We start from the raw sequence: 22,759 nt of genomic DNA, 5'->3' as shown, positions 1-22,759 counted from the left end.
AAATTGCGTGACTCATTTGCCCCAGAATGGCGTGGCGTGGGGTGGGGGAGCGCAAGCCTTTCGAGGTGGGTGTGGAGGGTTTTAAATTGCCCCCACCACGGCAGACCCCTGTTTAAGTGCAGCGACAGCATCTCCAGGCCAGAGGAGACTTCACCCTTGGCTGTCACTCAAGCTATCTGGAGCTGTGCATAGATAATGGCTCTGGCTCCGGCTATCTGCTCCCTTTTAGCCTGCCCAATTCCAAGATAACGTTCTCTCTTTCTTTCTTTTGTCTTTCTCACTGCTTCTGTCTTTTCTTTTTGCACTCATTAAAACCATTACGGAAATGAATGTCAGTTCAGCTTAAGCCTGTGGAATCTGCCAGGCCTCTTAGACGTTGCAGTCTCTCTCTCTCTCTCTCTCTCTCTCTCTCTCTCTCTCTCTCTCTCTCTCTCTCTCTCTCTCTCTGCAGCTTTTTACTGTTTTGTTCTCTTGCAGTATTGGCGGATACTCCTTGTCCGCGTAGTGCACCCCACAGAGTTCCTCGTGTGTGTGTGTGTGTGTATGTGAGTGTGTGTTGGTGGTTTCAGAGAAGCTGTCCTTAGTAATGTGCTTTAAAGGAAGATTATGTTCTGAACATTTCATTTGGGTTAAAAACTCAAGGTCACCTCTTTATCCCCCTCTTCCCCCCCTCCCTCCCTCCTTTTGGTTTACCCTCCTTTCTGTTCCTCTCTTTACTCCTCTTTCTCTCCCTACTCCTCTCTGTCCTTCCTCCTCTTTTTCCATCTCCCTCCCTCCAACAGGGCTTTGACCAGCTGAGGATAGAGGGGCTGCTGTGCGACGTGACGCTGGTGGCGGGCGACGGAGACGAGGCCTTCCCCGTGCACAGAGCCATGATGGCCTCCTCCAGCGACTACTTCAAAGCCATGTTTACAGGTGAGCGGGGGAAGGGAGAAAGAGTGTGATTGGAAGAGTGAGCTGGAGGGATGGAGAGAGCAAGAGCGAGCGGGGGAGACTAATAGAAGAGACAGAGAGGAAAAATAATCGAGGTTTGAACCTTCATTAAATCTTGAGGCACCCTACCAGCATCAGTATGCTATATTATCAAATACAGTATTTGGATAAGCATAAAGACTGCAAGAGAACACAGAATGTTAATGCACTGCAGTGATGCCAGGCAGAATAACCGCTGGTGTTGTGAAGCGCTTTAGAAAGTTAATTTCAACTTTTAAGGTGACAAGCAACAGGCGACAAGCGAATCGCCAGTAGTATGTACAGTACACAGTGTTATAACTTCAGCCGTTTATGCTGGGGAGGTGCTTGTATGGAGAGTGGGAAGGTTGCGTCTTCATGAAGTGAACGATGTGTAAAGAGAGAGGAGAGGGATGAAGGGAGAGTTGGACAGAGACAGGAGAGGGAAGAAAGGAGAGTTGGACGAAGAGAGGTGAGGGAAGAAGGGAGATGGGAGAAACGGGGAATGGAGCAGGTATGGAGGGAGAGATGAAGAGAGAGAGACAGAAGGATCTCTTGTGAAGAGCGCAGAGAAGGAGAGAGAGACTAAACGTTTGGAGAGGGTCACGAGAAAGGAAGGAGGGGGCGGGCGAGCGAGCGTGCAGGCGAAGTGACAAGAAAGCTTCAGCAAGGTTGACGTTTTTGATGCGTCTTCATTGGAGCAGAAAATGAAGCCACTGTGTTGCTTTGACAGAATAGATACAAAAGAAACGTCTCCCCTGACGCAGGAGAGGACAGGAGGAGAAAGACGGGGTGGGGGTACACACCTAGAGAAAAAGGCCCAGTGACAGAGACTGAATGAAGAGTAGATATAGACCGCTTCGTGCTTTTTGTTCATTTTTGGCACATATAGTTTTGCTCTGACACAATTGTGGCATCTGTATTGCGACAGATGGAGAGATAGCTAGATAGAGATGAATTGGTTTTATTCTCCATTCATACATAGTTTTACATCCAAAACTTGTTAACAGTGTGGTGTCATTTGATCATATATCAGATTTAAAGAAATGCTGGGTTAAGGAGTGGGAGGGGGAATAAGCAAGAGATATATGATTTCAAGCAGGTCTAATCAAGGCAGACGGATGGTAACAACATGGAAAACAGAAACAAAGGAAATGTACAGAGTGAAAATTAATGGGGGATACGGTTTGTGCGTGTGTGTGTGTGTGCACACTTGCGTATTTGTGTTAGAGCGTTGCTATTTAGGCCAGACAGGGATTAATGATGAACTGATAATCAATGCAGGTTCTTTGACTGCGTAATTGATTAATAACGGAACACTCTCGCCCCACTCTTTATCTCTGGCAGCCGTGTCAGGGTCTTTATCACTGTGTGTGTGTGTGTGTGTGTGTGTGTGTGAGAGTGTGTGTGTGAGAGAGAGAGAGAAAAGTAAGTATGTGTAGAAAGGGTGAGAAAGAGAGGTCGGTCCTGCTGGTGTCTTGGTTTAAGAGATTTGTCCTCTCTGTTGTGTGTCTGTAGGCTGTCTCTCTCTCTCTCTCTCTCTCTCTCTCTCTCTCTCTCTCTCTCTGGATGTAAACGTGCCTGTGACTGCCCACTGGGACTGGCGCTCAGGGCTGTGGCTCTGCTAAGCGGCTGGCTGACAGAATGTTCCAGAAGTGCAGTGTGTCTGTGTGTGTGTGAGAGAGAGAAAGCAGTCATGTGTCCTCACCTGGCTTTCCCTGCTGCCACTGGCCCCTGCCTCCCCAATCCAATAACTACTTTCCACAGAGCCAACCACATATCTTCCACTCATCACACCTGTGTGTGAGTGAGTATGTGTGTGTGTGTGTGTGTGTGTGTGTGTGGAAGGGTGTTCACGTGTGTTGACCACAACGAGACAAAGAGACGTGGAGGACGAGGATAAAGCAGGGATAGATTGGATTACTGAAGACAATGCTTTTACCTGCAAATCTTTTTGACCCCGATGGTTATGTTTGTTGTTTTGTTTATTTTGTTTGTCTTCACTGTATGCAGTCTCAGTCCATTGTAAAACCCACGCGCAACCCCATGCATTTTGCATGTGCCATTTGTTCTATTTTTCATGTGCGTTGTTTTCTATTTAGGCTTATGAGAGTGCATGTTGTTGTGCAGCATGTGTTTGATGAGATGCAGTTTGTCAGATTAGACGTGTGTGTGTGCTTGTGTTTCTGTGTGTGTGTGTGCGTGTGTGTGTGCGTGTGTGTGTGTGTGTGTGTGTGCGTGCGTGTGTGCGTGCGTGTGTGTGTGTGTGAGGGAGGGAGGGAGCTCTGACCCAGTACTTTTGAATTAATCCGCATGCTCAGGGCTTTTGTGTGATGCTGAAGTGGATGCAGGAGTTGAGTGGTGAATGTATCAGGGCTACGCTCTCTACCCGTCTGGTGTGTGCCTGTGTGTGTGTATGTGGTTTTAGTCCTGCCGGGTCTGAGCACCAGTAGGCTTCCTCATAAAGTTCATCCAGAAAAACCCCCCTCCATCCCACCTTAACCACCCCCAGAGGTCCAAGGATCCTGTTAGAGATCCGGTCGGAGTGTGTGTGTGTGTGTGTGTGTGTGTGTGTGTGTGTGTGTGTGTGTGTGTGTGTGTGTGTGTGTGCGTGCGTGCCCACTCGGGGCTGCTGACTCATCCCCTCTTCAGCTGTCTGTATCACGCGTCCTCCTTCAGCCTTCACTCTCTCCTTCCCTCTTTCTTTCTCTTTCTATCCCTCCATCCATCTCTCTCATTTTCTGTCTGTCATCTGTGAGGTGCCTGTTATCTTCCTCCGCCTCTCTCTCTATCTTCCTCCATCTCTCTATCTTCCTCCATCTCTCTATCTTCCTCCACCTCTCTCTCTCTCTTCCTCCGCCTCTCTCTCTATCTTCCTCCATCTCTCTATCTTCCTCCATCTCTCTATCTTCCTCCGCCTCTCTCTCTATCTTCCTCCATCTCTCTATCTTCCTCCGCCTCTCGCTCTCTCTCTCCCCTTGTTTTTCAGATTTCCACTGTTTCACTCTCACTTTGTCTTGTCTCTCTGTTTTCATCTCTTTCTTTCTATATCTCTCTCTCTCTCTCTCTCTCTCTCTCTCTCCATCCATCACCAGCAGAGAAAGACAGTTGGCATTGAGGTGTTGTTTGGTTACCACACTCGTAAACAGAAATGGGTCCGCCTTGTGTATTTTACGGGCTCTGAATTTAATCATCTTATTTCTCCTTCCCTCCCCTCTCTCCTCTTCCTCATCTCTCCTTCCCTCTCTTTATTGCTTTCACCTCCCTCTCTTTGTCTCGCTCTTTTATCTGTCTTTTATTTCGGGACATGTGCCACACCCCTCTCTCTCTCTCCTTCTCTCTCTCTCTCTCTCTCTCTCTCTCCTTCTCTCTCTCTCTCTCTCTCCCTCCCTCTCTCCTTCCCTCTCTCTCTCTCTCTCTCTCTCTCTCTCTCTCTCTCTCTCTCTCTCTCTCTCTCACTCAGGTGGGATGAAGGAGCAGGATTTGATGTGTATTAAGCTTCACGGTGTAAATCGGATAGGACTGAAGAAGATCATCGACTTCATCTACACAGCCAAGCTCTCGCTCAACATGGAGAACCTTCAGGACACTCTGGAGGCAGCCAGCTTCCTGCAGATTCTCCCCGTGCTCGACTTCTGCAAGGTCTTTCTCATCTCCGGGGTAAGGGAACAAAGCGCACACACACACTCACACACACACAGACACACACACACACACACATATACACATATACACACACAAAGCAGTTTGCGCATAGCCATAGACCAGTGCAAACAAGCCTGGAGCGCCAGACTTCTGTGTTCAGTCTACTGATTAGCTAGTGAACCTGATTAGGCTTATTGTTATGGGGACCGTTGAGTGCTATAATCAGCATCTGTGACCTTGATGTATTTACTTGTCTGAGAATAATCAAACATATCTGATACTTCAGTGATTTGATGGACCTCCTCTCCCATATTTGTTCCCAAAGTGCGTGTTGATGAGAATGAGAATGTCACGCTAGCTGGGAGGACACTGGTGTTCATTTGCTCTGTGTTTGAGCACGTCTGGCCCAACACATCATGTAAAAACTCCCCAAATGAAATCAAGTTTAGCCACAGTGAGTGTGTGTGCGTGTGTGTGTGTGTGTGTGTGTGTGTGTGTGTGCGTGCGTGCGTGCGTGTGTAGGCAGATTAGAGCTGGATGTGTTCCAGAGTGGACCGCTCGCTGTAAAGCAGACAGGTCCATCCCTGCAGTGGGGCCTGGGGCTGGCCAGTCAAATGTAATAAAATCCCTGTCCTCCCCGCACCGGTCAGGGCACGGCTGACGTCGAGGTTGGCATTTAGACACGTTTCATTACCTGCACACAGCCTGGCATCCAGACCGATGCCCCTCCAGGGGGTATTTAGCATTAATGCTCTACAGCGCTTGCGACATTCATGAAGGCAGAGAAAAATATATAAAACTCTGTAAACTGTGTGCCAGTTAAGAGAGAAACTGAAATTGAAATCTTTCCTGGCAAAGGAGGGAATTAAAGATGGTGCTGTTGGTAAGTGAATAGTCTCACTCTCTGCTAATGTTATTAGGTAGCATTGCAAACCTTTCAGTTAATTGAGTAGAGGTGAACGAATGCAAGAGAACATCCATTATCCATAAGAGATAATCCTCTTATGACACCCCCACCCCCCTTTAACCCATTCCTGTCCATCAACCCCCACCCCCCCCCCATCAACACCAGGTCTCATTGGACAACTGTGTGGAGGTGGGCCGCATCGCCAACACTTACAATCTGACGGAGGTGGACAAGTACGTCAACAACTTCATCCTGAAGAACTTCCCCTCGCTGCTGGCCACGGGCGAGTTCGTCAAGCTCCCCTTCGAGCGGCTGGCCTTCGTGCTGGCCAGCAACGCGCTGAAGCAGTGCGGCGAGCTGGAGCTGTTCAAGGCGGCATGCCGCTGGCTGCGCTCCGAGGACGGGCGCATGGAGCACGCCGCGCGGCTCATGCGCAACATCCGCTTCCCGCTCATGAGCCCGAGCGAGCTCATCAACCATGTGCAGACGGTGGACTTCATGCGCACGGACAACACGTGCGTCAACCTGCTGCTGGAGGCCAGCAACTACCAGATGATGCCCTACATGCAGCCGGTCATGCAGTCGGAGCGCACGGCCATCCGCTCGGACGCCGCGCACCTGGTGACGCTGGGCGGCGTGCTGCGGCAGCAGCTGGTGGTCAGCAAGGAGCTGCGGCTCTTCGACGAGAAGGCGCACGAGTGGAAGGCGCTGGCGCCCATGGACGCACCGCGCTACCAGCACGGCATCGCCGTCATCGGCAACTTTCTGTACGTGGTGGGCGGCCAGAGCAACTACGACACCAAGGGCAAGACGGCGGTGGACACGGTCTTCCGCTACGATCCGCGCTACAACAAGTGGATCCAGGTGGCGTGCCTCAACGAGAAGCGCACCTTCTTCCACCTGAGCGCGCTCAAGGGTTACCTGTACGCCGTGGGCGGGAGGAATGCCGCTGGCGAGCTGGGTAAGACGCGTGTGTGTGTGTCTGTGTGTGTGTTTATCTGTGTGTGTGTGTGGGGGGGGGGAGGGGGGCTCCAAGCATATGTGAGAGAGCTTGTGTATGTAGGCTATGCGAGTGGGGTGTGTGTGGGTGAAAATGTGTGTGTGTGTCTGTGTTTATCTGTGTGTGTGCAGCAGCACTCATATTGCCATTACAATATCTATGTGCGCAAGGACAGGTTCAGATGTGTGATGCCACTGTACGGTCCCTACTCACTTGTGTTGCACATCTGACTGATATGGATTATGACTGTGTGATTTGTGTATGAATGTTTGTTTTCACAGATCATTAATCTATAGTGTGTGTGTGTCACTGCATGGGTGCGTGCCAATGAGTGTTTGTTAAATCAACTCTGACATGAAAAAGTATCTTGAGGGTGGTGTCTGCATTAAACATAACTTAAGCAGATAATTGATCAGGCAGGGGACGGAGAAGGACAATGTCACCAGCACTAATGATCACTGTCGGCTGTTTGGATGAAGCTGAATATATGAATCAGCAGGGTAAGGAGAGCACTTCAAAAGTGTTTCTCTGAAGTAGAGGTCTGCTCCCGCAACATTCTGTCCAGCTCCCGCAATAATGTGTCATTTTTAACCCTGCTCCCGCGAATGCCCGCAGGATATGCAGGAGGGATATTCAGTTTTGCCTTCGGTCTCACAAAAGGCGCACTTGACACACACAACTGAAAAAGACTGCCAGATGTCTGATTTTAAAGTTTCTTGATTCTGAATGATAGCTGTAACACAGCTATGCTAGCCGGCATCCGTTCTTTAGAAAGGCACTAACATCTGAAGTAGCCTAGTGGTGTCCCCTTCCTCTGTCATGCTTTCGATAACAACGGAGCAGCATGAGAGAATTGAATCCGCGTAGGCCTAAACGACAATATCCGTCAGTAAGACTGCTTAAACCCCGTTTTCTAATGCTGCCTAACACAATATCCAGCTCAACTGTAATTCTATACACTACTTTAATCATTTCTATATGTTATTTTACACATATATTTAATTTGCGGGAGTGCAGTGAATCATCAGTTCCTCCTGCACCCGCAAACGCACCTCTCTCATCCCACCCGCTCCCGCATAGAGCTTTCAAAACATGTCCCACGCCGCACTCTTTTGCGTCGCAACCCATTTGAAGGGTAGGGCTTTTTGGGATAGGTATAAAAGTGTGTGTGTGTGTGTTGTGTGTGTGTGTGTGTGTGTGTGTGTGTGTGTGTGTCGTCTTGGCCCCCGTGATTTCTGTGTGATTTGTGTGAAGTGGAGGAGGGAGGGTGGTGTGATGGCCTTAGGTGGACCTGCTTGGGTAAAAGTGAAACACTGAGAAGACTATAGCCCTTGTGAGCCTCTTCTGGTGTTGGAGTTTGTGGAGTGGCCTAGTTAGTGGATATAAACGGCACGCAGAGTTGGCCTCGTGTCACATAGCGATTTGGAGTTGCCTCGAAAGATTTTTAAGATATCCGGGGTTAGATAAGCAGAGGATTGGAATGCATGTGTATATAGGCATGCACTTTTTTAAGTGTGTGTGTGTGTGTGTGTGTGTGTGAGAGAGGTGTGTGGGCTGGTTTTATAAGAGCTTTAAGGGAGGAGATGGAGACATGCTTGCCTGGTATATGGGAGGGGGAGGCTTCAGCCTGGTATTCAAGGAGGATGGAGAGCTCCTGTGTGTGTTTGTGTGAGTGTCAAGAGAGGATGAGATGATGAGAGGGAGTGGTTTTGTGTGAGTGTGTGTCCACTCTTGTATGTGCTGCTGTTTTTCAACTGCCTGAGCGAGAGCTACACGATGTCTCAGACAAGTTCTTTTATGTCTCTCCACAGCAGTGAGTAGTTTTAGTGTGAGATAAGATGTTTCTGGGTGGCTCTCTCTCTCTCTCTCTCTCTCTCTCTCTCTCTCTCTCTCTCTTTTCCTCTCTCTCTCTCTCTCTCTCTCTGAAATATTCCAGAACTCTATGTGCCAAGGCACAGCAAATGCCTCTAATGATGGACTCTTCATCTTGTTCATGTATGCCCTCCCAATCTTTGTTTAGATGTGCAGGCGCGTTCCCTGGAAATGCTTTGGCAATCTCCCTCAAGTGCTCTCCAACAGGACGCGCTTTGATATCATTTGCCTGTATCTGAGAGGCTGGAATTTGATTTTGAAATGTACAGAGTGTGGATCTTGCCTTTCTCCGTTTCCATGTGCACTACCTGCAGCAGAGGAGGTGTCCCCCTATGCTGCTGGTGCTCAGTCGGAGGTCTGTCTGTGTGTGTGTGTGTGGCACAGAGTTTATTCTAAAGTAGATGTTGCGTCCCCAGGCTGAAAATATGAATCCAAGAACACACATACACACACAAAATGCACACATTAATGATCCAGACAGTATGGTTACACACACACACACACACACACACACACACGTAGGTTATATGCAGATTATCCTCAATGCTTCAAATGCATACACAGTGCAGTAATAACTTATGCATGTACTCTTCAGATACATACAGTCACAACCTCTCATAACGACACTGTGACACCTACTCTTACACTCTAGACCTCAAACAGGCATTGCAAAGAACATACATACACACACACACACACACACACACACACACTGTGTGATGAGGTAGCAGAAAAGTTATTACCCTGGCTGCTAATCTACCCGGAGTGCAGCATCAACACTTTACAGTGGAACTCACCGAAGCCCTTCATCACTCCTCATCCTCTCCGCTCAGGTACAACTTGTCCTTCATCAGCATTAGTGTGTGTGTGTGTGTGTGTGTGTGCGTGTGCATTCCTCCATATTCCTCCAAGAAAATGTGCTACCACAATAGGGGTATCACCAGTGGCGGCACCAGAGATTGTTTTCTGCAAGTGTTATGGAGGAGCTCAGCTTTTTTACCAAGGGTGCTATGAAATGAGGATCATATGGTTCTCTACTACAACCCCCCCCTTCTTAAAAGTGTACTATTATATTATTATTATTAGGCTACCTCCGACGCCAACAGTCGCACATAACCGCGAGACCGAGATGTTCGATATCGAGATGTAATTTCAATCGATTTTCAACTTAAAACCAAAATCGTGACACCCCTGTTCATGAACACGTACATATGCACCCACATATGTCCACACAGTCACATATGCACACACACACCTCACCTGATGGCACTGGTCAGTGGTTACTATAGAAACCAGGTCGTTCTCTGCAGGGTAGCGGGGATTGGCCGGACGTATGCCGGTGACTTCTGGGTGAGCGCCCTAATGGAATTCTGCTCATTAACGTGCCAGAGATGCTGGGGCCAATGAGCTGAGAGATTGTGCAAGCACACACATACACACACACACACACACACACACACACACACACACACACACACACACACACACACATGCACCACAACACACATTTAATAGTCAGATGAACCCACACAGACACACACACACTGAGTTCAGATCCAAAGAGCACTGTCCATAGCCAGCCTCTGGGTGGACATCTGTCAGCGTCTCTGTGCAGTGGTGGTCTGGTTAACATGTGCCAGGTCGTTAGACCGTTGGGTAAAATCTCAAGACTCGGGGCAAAAAGGACCATTTTGGCATCCCCTGCTCAGAACGTTCTGGAACAACTCCACGGCTGGATGCATCCTGCTTGGCTGACCACCTCTGTTGGTGGCCCTAGTTGTGTGTGTGTGTGTGTGTCCCTCCCTCTGCACCAAACCTCCTGTCTTCCCCATGGCCACTGTTTCCATGGCGATCACATCACCGTTGGTCAAGTGCCTCCGTGTGTCTCTGGGGCATGGATATTATAGCCTTTTGGTCAGTATGTGCTTTCACAGAATAAATAAACACCCCAACCCAGTTCAAACTAGTCTGCCGAGAATAATGACTTCCCATTTGCTGAATATTCCTTCCTCAAGTTGATTAATTGTCTTTGAGAAACTGAGAGAATGCAAAGTTTGCTTTTGTTTTTGTCCCCCTGAGGTACGTGCCCTCTTGGTAAGCTCCTCTTTGTAATTTCACATCCATGACTCCCAGGCCTCAGCGAGGCTTATTCTTTATATTCCGAAAATGCTTGCTTGTGTAAAATGGACCTACTGCTGCATCACCCTGTTAGACCTGGAGGCATCATCCCTACAGTAAATACACACACACACACACACACACATATACACACACACACACACACACACACAGAGAAGGGCATGCATATAGATAAACACATTCCTATCCTCTGCTTATCACTTTATCTAGGAGTTGGATGATCTATTAAAAGTAAACCCTCTTAATGAAAAGTTCTTTGACTTGTGTTTACATATGAGCCTTATCAGCTATGTAACACACCTACTCTTCGTCTACATAACAAACACCCACACATCTATTCTTCAAACAGAGGTGTGTGTGTGTGTGTGTGTGTGTGTGTGTGTGTGTATGTGGGCGCATATAGGGTTGTGAGACCTCTCCAAGTCTCTGATGCCTCTCTGCTGGTCTTTATTTAGCTCTTGTGTTTGCCCAGGAGCTCTGCCGCTAGTCACTTCAGTTCCATCCCTACCTTGAAGCATCAACACTCCAAGGAGATAAGTGTGTGTGTGTGTGTATTTGGATGGGCTATTACTTCATTTAGGAGCTCTGGGAGGTTTCGTGAAGGCTCCAGTGTTCTTCTCCGTCTCCCTGGCTATTTAAAGGAAATTATTTAAGAATGACTAATGAGTTGGACGAGCGCAGCGGCAGTGGAGGAGCTGGCTGATGCGGAGGTGTATTTGTGAAAAACCCCGGGACATGCATCCCCAGCCTCCGTAATCCAAATAATATTGTGGTGTTTTTTTTTTTTTTTTTTTCATTTATATTATCTCTTTCCTGTGTGTGTGTGTGGGGGTGTGTGTTTGAGGGAGTGAGAGAAAAGCGAAAATCGAGAGAACAAATGGAAGCAAGAGCCAGACAGACAGACAGAGAGGGTGGGGGGTGTTGTGTGTGCGAGTTTGCATCATTTTAGCTGGTTTGATATGTTGGTACGTTGGATGTGGGTAGGACAGGGAGTTGAGTGTGTGTGTGTCAGAGAGAAAGTGAGAGAGAGAGAGAGAGAGAGAGAGAGAGAGAGAGAGAGCCACCAACACTGAAGCTCTTTCATCAGCAGAGAAATCCAAAAGAGGCTACATTAGCATGTCATCGCTAAAAATATTTGAAAAGACACACACACACAGTCTCACTGAAGAGATGAGTGAAAACTCCTGAAAGTCACTGTGTCTTTCTGTGAAGCGCGTTGTGGTTTTCCTATTATTCCCCTTCATAAGACATTGGTTAGTTTGGGCTACATACATGATAAACGAGAGTGCCTGCCCTGGTAGTGTCTGTGTGAGTGTGATCTCTGGGTGTGTGTGTGTGTGTGTGTCTGTGTGAGTGCGAGAGCGATGAGACATGATGAATGCTATCGGCGCTGGGTGTATTTCTGCCTGGGTAAACACATGCATGGCAGAGGAAAGACACCCAGAGATGAGGTGAATGCACTCACCTCTGTTCACACTGCATAAACACAGCGAGAGCCCCAATTCTATTGCCTGCTGTGGTGTTGTGTGTGTAGACGTGTCAATGTGTGAGAGAGAGTGGAATATTGTGTGTGTGTGTGTGTGTGTGTGTGTGTGTGTGTGTGTGTGTGTGTGTGTGCGTGTGTGCGTGTGTGTGTGTGTCTTGCGGCGTGTGTGTCTGTGTGTGTGTGAGTCAATGTGGAGAGAGAGGGAATAGGTGTGTGCAGGTGTCTGTGTGTGAGAGAGAGTGGAAGGAAAGCACATGCAAGAGAGAGGTGTGTGTGTGTGTGTGTGTGTGAGCATGTGTGCTATATATTTATATATATATTTTCTAGGTGGTTGACTTGTCAGGTCCCATTGGTCCCAGTCTCAGTCTCACAGACGGTAGCAGTTAGCTGCTGTGTGCGGTGTGGAGCCCGTGTGCAGAGCTGGGCTGTAATGGCCCGTAATGACAGGATGCTAATGGTGTGGTTCCCCCTGTCTCTGTCTGTCCCCCTGCAGCCACTGTGGAATGCTACAACCCCAGGACCAACGAGTGGACGTACGTGGCCAAGATGAACGAGCCACACTACGGCCACGCAGGCACGGTCTACGGAGGACTCATGTACATTTCAGGTACACACTGTGTGTGTGTGTGTGTGACACTTTTTGATATGTGTGAGTATGGGTATACATTAAAGAGCAAGAGTGTGTGTTTGTTGTTACTATTTTTTGAGTGAGTGAGTGATCGAGCAAGGGAGGTGTGTTTTGTGTTTGTTTACGATGTGTTTGTGAGAGCCAGTGCTCATGAGAGATGGAGCGACAGGAGCAGAGAGACTGTGGAAGTAATTTGAAAGTTTTTTTGCACCATTTTAAATCTAATTAAAAGTTGGAAGTCGGGCCTAAAGGGAGCGCGGATGGAGGAGATGGCTTCTCCACCGCGACCTGCTCTGACCTCACAACACTCGCTCTGAGATCTCTCTCTGTGTGTGTGTGTGTGTTGACTCACGTCTGTCTGTCTGTCTGTCTCCCTGGAGATGAGCATCACATCTCTGGAGCCGTTTGGGATGGGATGTGAGGAGCAGATGAGTGTTGTCTTGTTGACTGTGTGTGCTAATGAGATATGAGAGAGCCCCAGTGGCCTCTGTGGTCACAGCCTGAGCACACTCTTATTGCCAGGGCTTTATAGCATGCTATTCTATTGTTCCCTCTGTGTGTGTCTGTCTGTGTGTGTGTGTGTGTGTGTGTGTGTGTCTCACCACAGCTCTCGCAGTTTGGTTGTCTTTGTTGTCTCTTTTTTTCTTCTGTGTGTGTTGTATACATTATACATCACTGTCTGTCCAGCCCATCTAGCCCTTACAATGTAACTGTGTGTGTTTGCGCGTGTGTGTGTGTGTGTGTGTGTGTGTGCGCGCGCTCGCGTGTGGGCGGTGTTTGCATGACTAAAATGTGTGATGGAGCACACAGTGGCTTCTTCTCTCAGCTGCAGCCTGAGTTGGAGTCCGAGTTCAGCAGCCCAGCCTGGAATCAAAGCCTGCGCTCCACATCAACACACACACACACATATACACATACCTGTACACACACATACACACATGCACACAGGCCAGCTCCACAGCATGGTTACACAGGAACTACACCACTGCTAAAGACTACTGCTCTCTCTCTCTTTCTTTCTCTCTCTCTCTCTTTCTGTTGCCCTGTCACTAGCTTTCTTGAATGTTCTCTCCATCCCCACCTTCACCTCTTTCTCCTTTCCCACCATGTTCTCTCGCTCATTTGAGAGTCTGTCTCTGTCGCTCCCTGTTCTTTTCTCTCCCTCGCTCTTTGTTTCTCCCTCGTTCCTCTTGCACTCTCCCATTGGTCCAAGCCGGCGCTGCTGCAATAATCCTGCATGTGTAGGATTCCAGCCGTCACTTGTTCTCCTCACAGGATTGCAACTCAAATCCCGCTTTATGGAGATGAGCCCCACTTTCTCCTTCTGTGACTAATAGAGAGAGAGGGAGAGAGAGAGAGAGAGAGAGAGAGAGAGAGAATGGGAGCGCGTCGGAGAACAAGGTAGATGACAAGCGGCTTGGTGTTAGAGAAAACCCTAATGTCTGCCTGAGAAAGGTGGAGACCTGGAAGGTGTCATGTCTGCTGTGCCATTCAGCCTTCATCTCCTTCCTCAGTCCAGTCTCACACACACACCACACCACACACACCACACACACCACACCTGTGTTGGGTCATAAATAAATGATTATGGGGGAGCAGGGGAGCTGGCATCCAGCACCGCATGCACACCCAATGCCCACAAAAATCCAGAATCCAGTCGGTGTAAGGTAATAACCCAAACTCCTCACCCCATCTCTCTCCCACACACTTCCTGTCCATCAAAAAGGCTAAAAATTACTTAAAAAATTGAAATAAAAGAAACAGTAATGAATTATTTATTTAATTATTAATTAATGCGGTCTGTGCTTTGTTTCCTTACCTCAGAGTACTAATTGATTGTTGCTTGATTTCCATGCAGCTCATTTGTATATTCTATGCATATTAGGGCTGTCACTTTTGTGAAAAAATCCTGTTCGATTTTTGAGACATAAGTGTTCATTGAATAGATTGTAAAATCAAATTTTTGTCTAAAGACGTAAAGTGACCTACGTGCCCTAATGCATATTCATGAAAATTCGGCTCAAGAATGTACGCATCTGCGTACATTTCCATCCACTGTTAAAAATGGACATTCTCCTAATTAGAGTTCTGAAGGTTGGGATGAAAATGTCATAAAGGCAACATTACGGAAACACGCAAGTACCGCTATAAATGTGAATAAATTGTTTCCATCAACCTTAATGGCATTAAGCAACCTTAATTGAGCGTTAATTCACCTCCCTCAAGCGAATTAAATTTCAATGTGCATTAGAATATTGAATGTGCATTTCATGTGTTTCCGGTCAGGATTTCTTGTTGGAATCAAAACGTGCATTAAAACAATGGCTGAAACCCCAGTGCCACTCCAGTGTCTTCTGATCCATTACCATGACCTTGTGATGTTGCACGCGCTCAGTGGTCTTCAACCTCCCCTCGCTGCCTCTGAAGTCGGCTCATGTTTATTTATGCCAGGCCTTGATGGGAAGACCTCTGATCTATTTATAATAACATGCTTTTAGTTGGAGTCTTTTATTAAAGATCAGTGGGTAAGACCTACAATCCTTAACTTCTCACACAATGCCCTGGCACACACACACACACACACAAACCCTTGACATGCAAAGAAGATTCTGGAGTCTGCCTCGTCTTTAATGCTTGAGGTAGTCCAGCTCAATTTAGCGTGAAGAAGCATTGCGCGTGAGAGCGTGGCTACAGGCTTGAAGGGTTGCCTCCCCTCCTCTTTCTCTCTCGCTCCATCTCTCTCTGCCTCTGTTTTGTGTCTATCTCCCTCTCTCTCTACACATCTCTCTCCCTCCCTCCCTCTCTCTCTGCACCTCTCTTTCTCTCTCTCTCTGTCTCTGCACCTCTCTCTCTCCAGCTTCTCCAGCATTAACCTAATTGTCTCTCTCCCCTTCTCTCTCTCTCACTCTCTCTCCCTCCCCCTCTCCCTCTCTCGCTGCACCTCTCTCTGTCTCTATCTCTGCACCTCTGCATCTCCCCTTCTCTCTCTCTCTCTCTCTTTCTCCCTCCCCCCTCCCTATCTCGCTGCACCTCTCTCTCTCTGTCTCTGCATCTCTCTATCTCCCCTTCTCTCTCTCTCTCTCTCTCTCTCTCTCTCTCTCCCCCCCCCTCCCTCTCTCGCTGCCTCTCTCTCTCTCTCTCTCTCTCTCTCTCTCTCTCTCTGTCTCTGCACCTCTCTATCTCCCCTTCTTTCTCTCTCTCTCTCTCTCTCTCCCTCCCCCCTCCCTCTCTCACTGCACCTCTCTTTCTGTCTCTGCACCTCTCTATCTCCCCTTCTCTCTCTCGTCGTTGAGTCCTGCTAGCTGCCTCCATGCACCGTTAACACATGCCCCATCCGCTGCCACCGGCCCATTTAACAAATAGTGCAGCGATCCACGGGAACATCCCTCCCTCACCACCACCTACCCCTCTCTGATCTGACAGAGACCCCCCCCCTTCCACACACACACACACACACACACCCATCCCCCAGTGTCTGGGTAGAGATGGCACACCTGCCCACTCACAGTCAAACTTCGTCCAGCTTGTGCAGTGAACTGACTGCTACACAGAGGAGGTGATGTGCACAAGGCGTTGGTGTGCTACTCCATTTATTTGAAACATGACCTGTAGGCTCGAAGGTATTAGTCTTGATTCTGTTGGTTGTGTTGCTGTTGATGGAACCGGATGAAAGGAATGCAGCAGAAAGCTCAGTGTTCCTCATGTAGAGTTGTTGGCTTTATCAAAGGCTGTTGGCGTCCAACTAGTCTGAAAGCCAGTCAATAGAATATCCGCTTCAGGACTGACCCCTCAGAGTCTTTTATTTTATATCTCAGCATGCCAACTGGAGCAGAAATGTTTCCCTGACACTCGTCCCTCTCTCTCTCTCTGTCCCTCTCTCTCAATCTCTCTCTGTCCCTCTCTCTCTCAATCTCTCTCTGTCCCTCTCTCTCTCTCTGTCCCTCTCTCTCTCTGTCCTTCTCTCTCTTTTTCACATCCCCTCTCTGGGCAGCGTTTATGTTTTTTGAAGTCTTTGTAAGGTGACTGGAGCTCTCGCGCTCACTTGTACATTCTGAGCTCAACACCCATGCAGCTGTGACACACACGTATGCACAGACACAATCAGATTTTATACCACTTTATAACACACACACACACACACACACACACACACACACACACACGGAGGCAGACACACGGAGACAGACAAACAATACAGATAGAAACTAATGGAACTTGTAGATAGATACAACCAGAATGTGGACACTCACACACTCTCACTCACACTGTCTCTTGAATCTCCTAAACAGTGACACACATTTTCTCTCCATCTTAGGAACACACACATACAGACACACCTGGCTGTGTTCTCTCTCTCTCTCTCTCTCTCTCTCTCTCTCTCTCTCTCTCTCTCTCTCTCTCTCTTCCTCTCTCTCACACACCCTGCACTACAGTATTTTTGGAACATGCTGAGCCTCCCGTTTTGCATCCATTGCCTTTTTCCCTTCCTGTGCTTTCTTCCTCCCCCCTTCTCTCTCTCTCTCTGCTGCTCCTCCTTTTTTCATCTCCTCTGTTCTCTCATCACTCAGTCGGACCTCTCTCGCTTTTCTCCACTATCTGTCTTGTTCTTTCACTTCCACTTCCGCTGTCTTTCTTTCATGTCCTCTCTTTCTTTCTTCTCTCGTTTTCCCTCCCTCCCTCCATCTCTCTCTCTCTCCATCTGTCTATCTCTCTCCCTACCTATGGGAGGGCCCTGCCTTGAAAACCGAAAGACAACAATTTTACCACCAAAATTCTGTGTTTGATGTTTTTAGTAAGGTCCCACCTTTTAAAGGTTTTAGAATATCTTACTATCCTAGATTTAAAAAAAACACACATATTTAAACTTCTCTAAAACCCAATGCTCTGGCCATTAAATAGCCTTAGTTGCTGAAATGGCTTTAAATTAAACAAACAAACAAACAAACTACCTATGGGAGGACTGGTGCATGTGATCAGTCATGCCGTAATGTAATGCCTGTATGTAGATACTCCAGTGTGGGGCAGCGGCGCTGCAGCCCCATAATGGCTGGATGTGAAGATCCTCTCTGTCTGTTGAGGAGAATGGCAACAGCAGGAAGAACAAAAAGAGGCTCATCCGCCGGCATCAAAAGCAGCTCCCCACCCCATTCAGTGTGCCGGGGAGTGGATGAGGAAGACCTGAGCCAACACACACACACACACACACACACACACACACACACACACACACACACACACACATTCACTCAGAGGCAGAGAGAAGGGGGGAAATATCAGCTTGGGCACGGAGATCAATCAGCCGCACGCTTCTGTCATTGGCTCCTCTATCCTCTCCCATCGCATGCATTTGTACCTCTGCCATGAATTGAATTGAATTGAATCTCATTTTGTTATTCAATTATCTCATTTATTTTTCTGTCTGTCTGTTGTTCATTTTTTCCCCATGTTCCTCTGTTCCTTGTTCTTTCTTCAAACAGTCATCCCCCTCTCTGCTGGCATGGACCCGTCCTGTCTTGTTTTTCTTTCATTGCCCTTTCATAAAGGTTTTAATATCCTCCCTTCCCCTCCTCCCTCCCTTCACCATTCCCTCTTTCTCTCTGTCTCTCACACACACCCTCTCAATCACTTACTGACACACACACACATATACACACAATTATGTTCAGGGAATAATATACCTCTTCCTGCACCCAGTGGTGTGTGTGTGCGTGTGTGTGTGTGTGTGTGCGTGCGTGCGTGTGTGTGTGTGCGTGCATGTGTGAGCAGTCGTGTACCAGAGACGAACCACACTCATCCATCACTCTTTCATTAACACGATGCACAGAGTCAGGGAGATGGAGGGAGTGATGTTATTATGGGATAGAACAGAGACAGCCAGAATAGGACTCCATATATGAAGAGTGGCATGGACAGAAAATACATATGGAAAGAAAGAATGCAGATGGAGGGAGAAGTAAACACAGAGAGAAAGAAACAGATTAAGAGGATGGAGGAGATGGAGGAAGAGAAAGGGAGGGAGGGAGAGGGAGGGAGGGAAGGATGACAGCAAAGATTAAGAACAAATGGGGTGCAAGACTGAGAGCGCAAGTGAATGGACAGATTCTGCGAGAGCAGTGGACAGATGGAGAAAGACAAATGGGAAGACATGAAAGGAGACGGAGGGAGAGCGCACGCCAGAGGAAAGAAAGATGGAGATGTGTCTCTGAGCGTCGTCTCGCTCGCTCTGCGTTCAGCATGCATTGCAGATGCTCGCGGAACTGACGCGCACACACACACACACACACACACACACACACACACACACACACACACACACACACACACAGCGTTTCTGCTCTGCAGGGGGGAGTAAAGGGAGAGGGTGGGGGGTGGGGGATGGGGGGGGTCTGACTGGATCCCGCCCAGATGCATGCTGGGATTGTGCTCCTCTTTATTTTCAGCCCTCCCTGTAGACATGTCCTGTTTTCCCCTCCTTTTCCTCCTCCCTCACTCCGTCTCAGTCACCACTCAGCAACTTATATTGTGTGTGTGTGTGTGTGTGTGTGTGTGTGCGCACACATTTATTATTGTGTGTATGTAGGGCTATTAGTGTGTGTTTGTGTGTGTCTGTGTTTACATTACTCGACATTATTCAGTGCTCACTGGGTGTAGAATAATGTGCTTTGAAGGATGTGTGTGTGTGTGTGTGTGTGTGTGTGTGTGTGTGTGCGCGCATGCGCGTGTGTGCATTATTCAGAGATTTCCTAATGTGATGAAAAGCTCAGTCAGTGGTGTGTGTTTGAAATGCCAGGTGTTAACACACAAACACACACTTGCTCACTTCTCCCATGCACATTTATCACACAAACACACGTCGGAGACACACCAACAAGAGTCCATCTGCACCGTCCCACATTCTGATGCTTGTTGTCAAAGCGTCTTCTCTTTCCTTGGCTTCATCTGTGTCTCAATCATCCTCACCCCCCCTTCTCTCTCCTCTCTCTCTCTCTCTCTCTCTCTCTCTCTCTCTCTCTCTCTCTCTCTCTCTCTCTCTCTCTAGCTGAAGGGAGAGAGGCTTAGTCCTGCTTTAGTGGCACCGTTATTAAAACGCCACCAGGTTGTTTTCACAGCCTGACTGATTAATGCCACTGCTCTGCTCTGCTCCTCATTGTGTGTGTGTGTGTGTGTTTTTGGGACGGAGCTAGTGATCCGCCTTGCTCTCTTTTGATTACTGTGTTTTTGTTGTCTAACTAGCAAAATACTCTTAATTGGTGCCACCAGTGATCTGCATATGTGTTTGTGAGAGAGAGAGAGAGAGTGTGTGTGATGTGAGTGTGGGTGCATGTGTGTGTGCATGCGTACAAATGACATGCATTTTGATGATGATTAGTTATTGTCTCATTTAGTCAGAGGGATTGTTGGTTGGTCGCGTGTGCGTGCGTGCGTGCGTGCGTGTGCGCGTGCGTGTGTGTGTGTGTGTGTGTGTTTATGCAGTAATGTTTATGTCCCCTCCCTCCCCCCTCTTGTCTCCTAGGCGGCATCACCCATGACACCTTTCAGAAGGAGCTAATGTGCTTCGACCCGGACTCGGACAAGTGGACGCAGAAGGCGCCCATGACCACGGTGCGCGGGCTCCACTGCATGTGCACGGTGGCCGACCGGCTCTACGTGATCGGCGGCAACCACTTCCGGGGCACGAGCGACTACGACGACGTGCTGACGTGCGAGTACTACAGCCCGTCGCTGGACATGTGGACGCCCATCGCCGCCATGCTGCGCGGCCAGAGCGACGTGGGCGTGGCCGTCTTCGAGAACAAGATCTACGTGGTGGGAGGCTACTCGTGGAACAACCGCTGCATGGTGGAGATCGTGCAGAAGTACGACCCGGAGAAGGACGAGTGGCACAAGGTGTTTGACCTGCCCGAGTCGTTGGGCGGCATCCGGGCGTGCACGCTGACCGTCTACCCGCCCGAGGACCTGTCGGCCGGCTCACCCACGCGAGAATCGCCGCTGTCAGCGCCTTGAGAATGGAGAGGGGGGGAGGATCAAGAGAGAGACTGATAGACTGATAGAGACAGAGTTATAAACAGAGAGAGAGCGAGAGAGGTTCGTGAGAGAACAAACTGAAGGACAATATGGACGGACGGATGGATACGCAGCCTGGCCCCCCTCCTTTACCCCCCGTCACTCCATCCCTCCTTCTCACCCCTTTGTCTGGATATTAAAAATTGCCCCCCTCCCATCCTTGACACCCGTTACACTACACACACACACACACACATACACACATACACACACACACACATGCCTGCACATACACTCCTGTATACATGATTTGCACTTCCCTGTTGGACTGATGAAGGCGCCTTCAGTGACACCCTTAAGGATCATGCCACTGCCCTGCTTCACCTTGAGCTGTGCAGAAAATTACCCCCCCCCCCCCCCACCATTCTATTGCCCCAGAAACAATGAGGAAAAAAAACGAAATGCTTTTGTGCGAAGTTTTTCGGTTTGGCAACCTAATTACATGTTCATGTTGCATACTCCTTTTTTTCTTTCATTTCTTCTCGGCAGCAAACAGACACACACTCACACACACACACACACACACACACACACACACACACACACACACACACACACACACACACAGACACAGACACATATATATACGGTCACACATTGACTTGAATGAAAACGAGTGACTTTGCAATTCAACTTTTCTACCTGATGTCTTTTGAATTTATTATTATTATTATTATTATGTCAGATGGATTTTTTGTTTATTTGTTTTGTTTTATTTTATGTTGGTCTGCGGCAGGTGAGGGGGCTGACCTCACAGGACAGGTCGAAGGTTAAAGGTGAAACTCAGAGGGTGGCCCGGCGCCCCGTCCCACGCTCACCCTCTCAACCCACTCCCCCCCCCCCCAGTACCCTCTTTTTATCAGTTCTTCTTCCTGCTCTTGAACTGTTCGAAAAAATGGTGTTTTATAAGTTTAATAAATGAGATTTACTAAAAAAATATATATCTGACTCTGTGTGAAGTCTGGACACATCTGCACTACACAAGACACACTCAAAGGTGATCGGTTTACACTGAAACATTCTCACATTCATTCCTTCATGTCTGAGTCTCTCACACCTTCACTTTTTACTTCCTCTCTTCTCCCTTATCTATAGTACTTATTCCTACCACACCAAAACAGAAGTGTCGCCAAGGTGACCCCACAATCTGGCTATATATGTGTGTGTGTGTTTGTGTGTGTGTGTGTGTGTGTGTGTGTGTGGGGAAAGCCCTCAGTAGTGACATATGGTCCAGCCTGTGTGTTAATCTTCCTCACACTTGGACTGGAAGCTCAGCAGCCGCCCCCTGTCATACTCACCTTCTGTCCTGTTTCCAGTGGAACCTACCTACCATTGTTTGTGTGTGTGTGTGTGTGTTCTAGAGCGAGAGGCTCAGCGTGCTTCATCATGGAGAGAGTGAGCCTATTTGTGAGAGAAAAAGAGAAAAAAATAGCGTTATGACAGAAGGAACAGCATTACATCTGTGTATGGCCAAGTCTTTTTTTGCTCACACACAGTGTTAGCGGGCGCATGTGTGTGTGTGTGTGTCTTCTCCACCTGCCTACCTCGATACCTGTGCCTAGGGCTGCAGCTATTTTCATCCAGGCCAGAGCACAACCCCGAGATACAGTTCAAGGCCACATAGTGTGTGTGTGTGTGTGTCTAGTAAAGTGAGGGTAGACTATATGTGAGTTAACAAGAATTTGTGTGTACGTGTGTGTGTGTGTGTGTGTGTGTGTGTGTGTTTGCTTGCTCTGCTGTTGTGGGTTTTTGTAAGTCACATGGGGCCATGGTTAGATGAAGGCCGGTGTTGAGGCTTAGGCAAAGACCAGCAATCTTGCCCCAACTGTACAGTACACTTAAATGAAATGATCTGTACAAAATCACTGACTTGGCCTGTTGTTGTTATGATTATTCAAGAGAGTTCCATTATCAGCATCAGCATCATAGTTGGCCCCACAAGACTTCCTTTTTAACATTCCATATGTTATCTTAATGCAGAGGAAGTAGATTGGGGCCCAAATAGAACGTTCAAGCATTGTTTTTGTTTACCTTGTTGAAAGGGTCTATATCCAAACGCTTCATTTC

The 22,759-nt window shown here is 48.2% G+C and overlaps 1 protein-coding gene across 1 annotated transcript in view; it reads left to right on the top strand.

Annotated features, from left to right (window-relative positions):
- klhl13 (kelch-like family member 13) overlaps positions 1–21,633 on the top strand; it is a gene marked incomplete in the record, with an annotated part of 49,098 nt that extends 27,465 nt beyond the window's left edge. The window contains 5 exon segments of the mRNA XM_048233360.1: positions 783–915; positions 4,415–4,611; positions 5,669–6,464; positions 12,494–12,607; positions 20,142–21,633. Of these exon segments, the coding sequence (XP_048089317.1) occupies positions 783–915; positions 4,415–4,611; positions 5,669–6,464; positions 12,494–12,607; positions 20,142–20,632 (1,731 nt within the window).
- Positions 21,634–22,759: the final 1,126 nt, after the last annotated feature.

The sequence above is a fragment of the Alosa alosa genome, chromosome 2 (assembly GCF_017589495.1).
Source record: "Alosa alosa isolate M-15738 ecotype Scorff River chromosome 2, AALO_Geno_1.1, whole genome shotgun sequence".
In the NCBI taxonomy this organism is placed as follows: domain Eukaryota; kingdom Metazoa; phylum Chordata; class Actinopteri; order Clupeiformes; family Clupeidae; genus Alosa; species Alosa alosa.
This window is presented reverse-complemented; position numbering and strand designations above follow the sequence as displayed.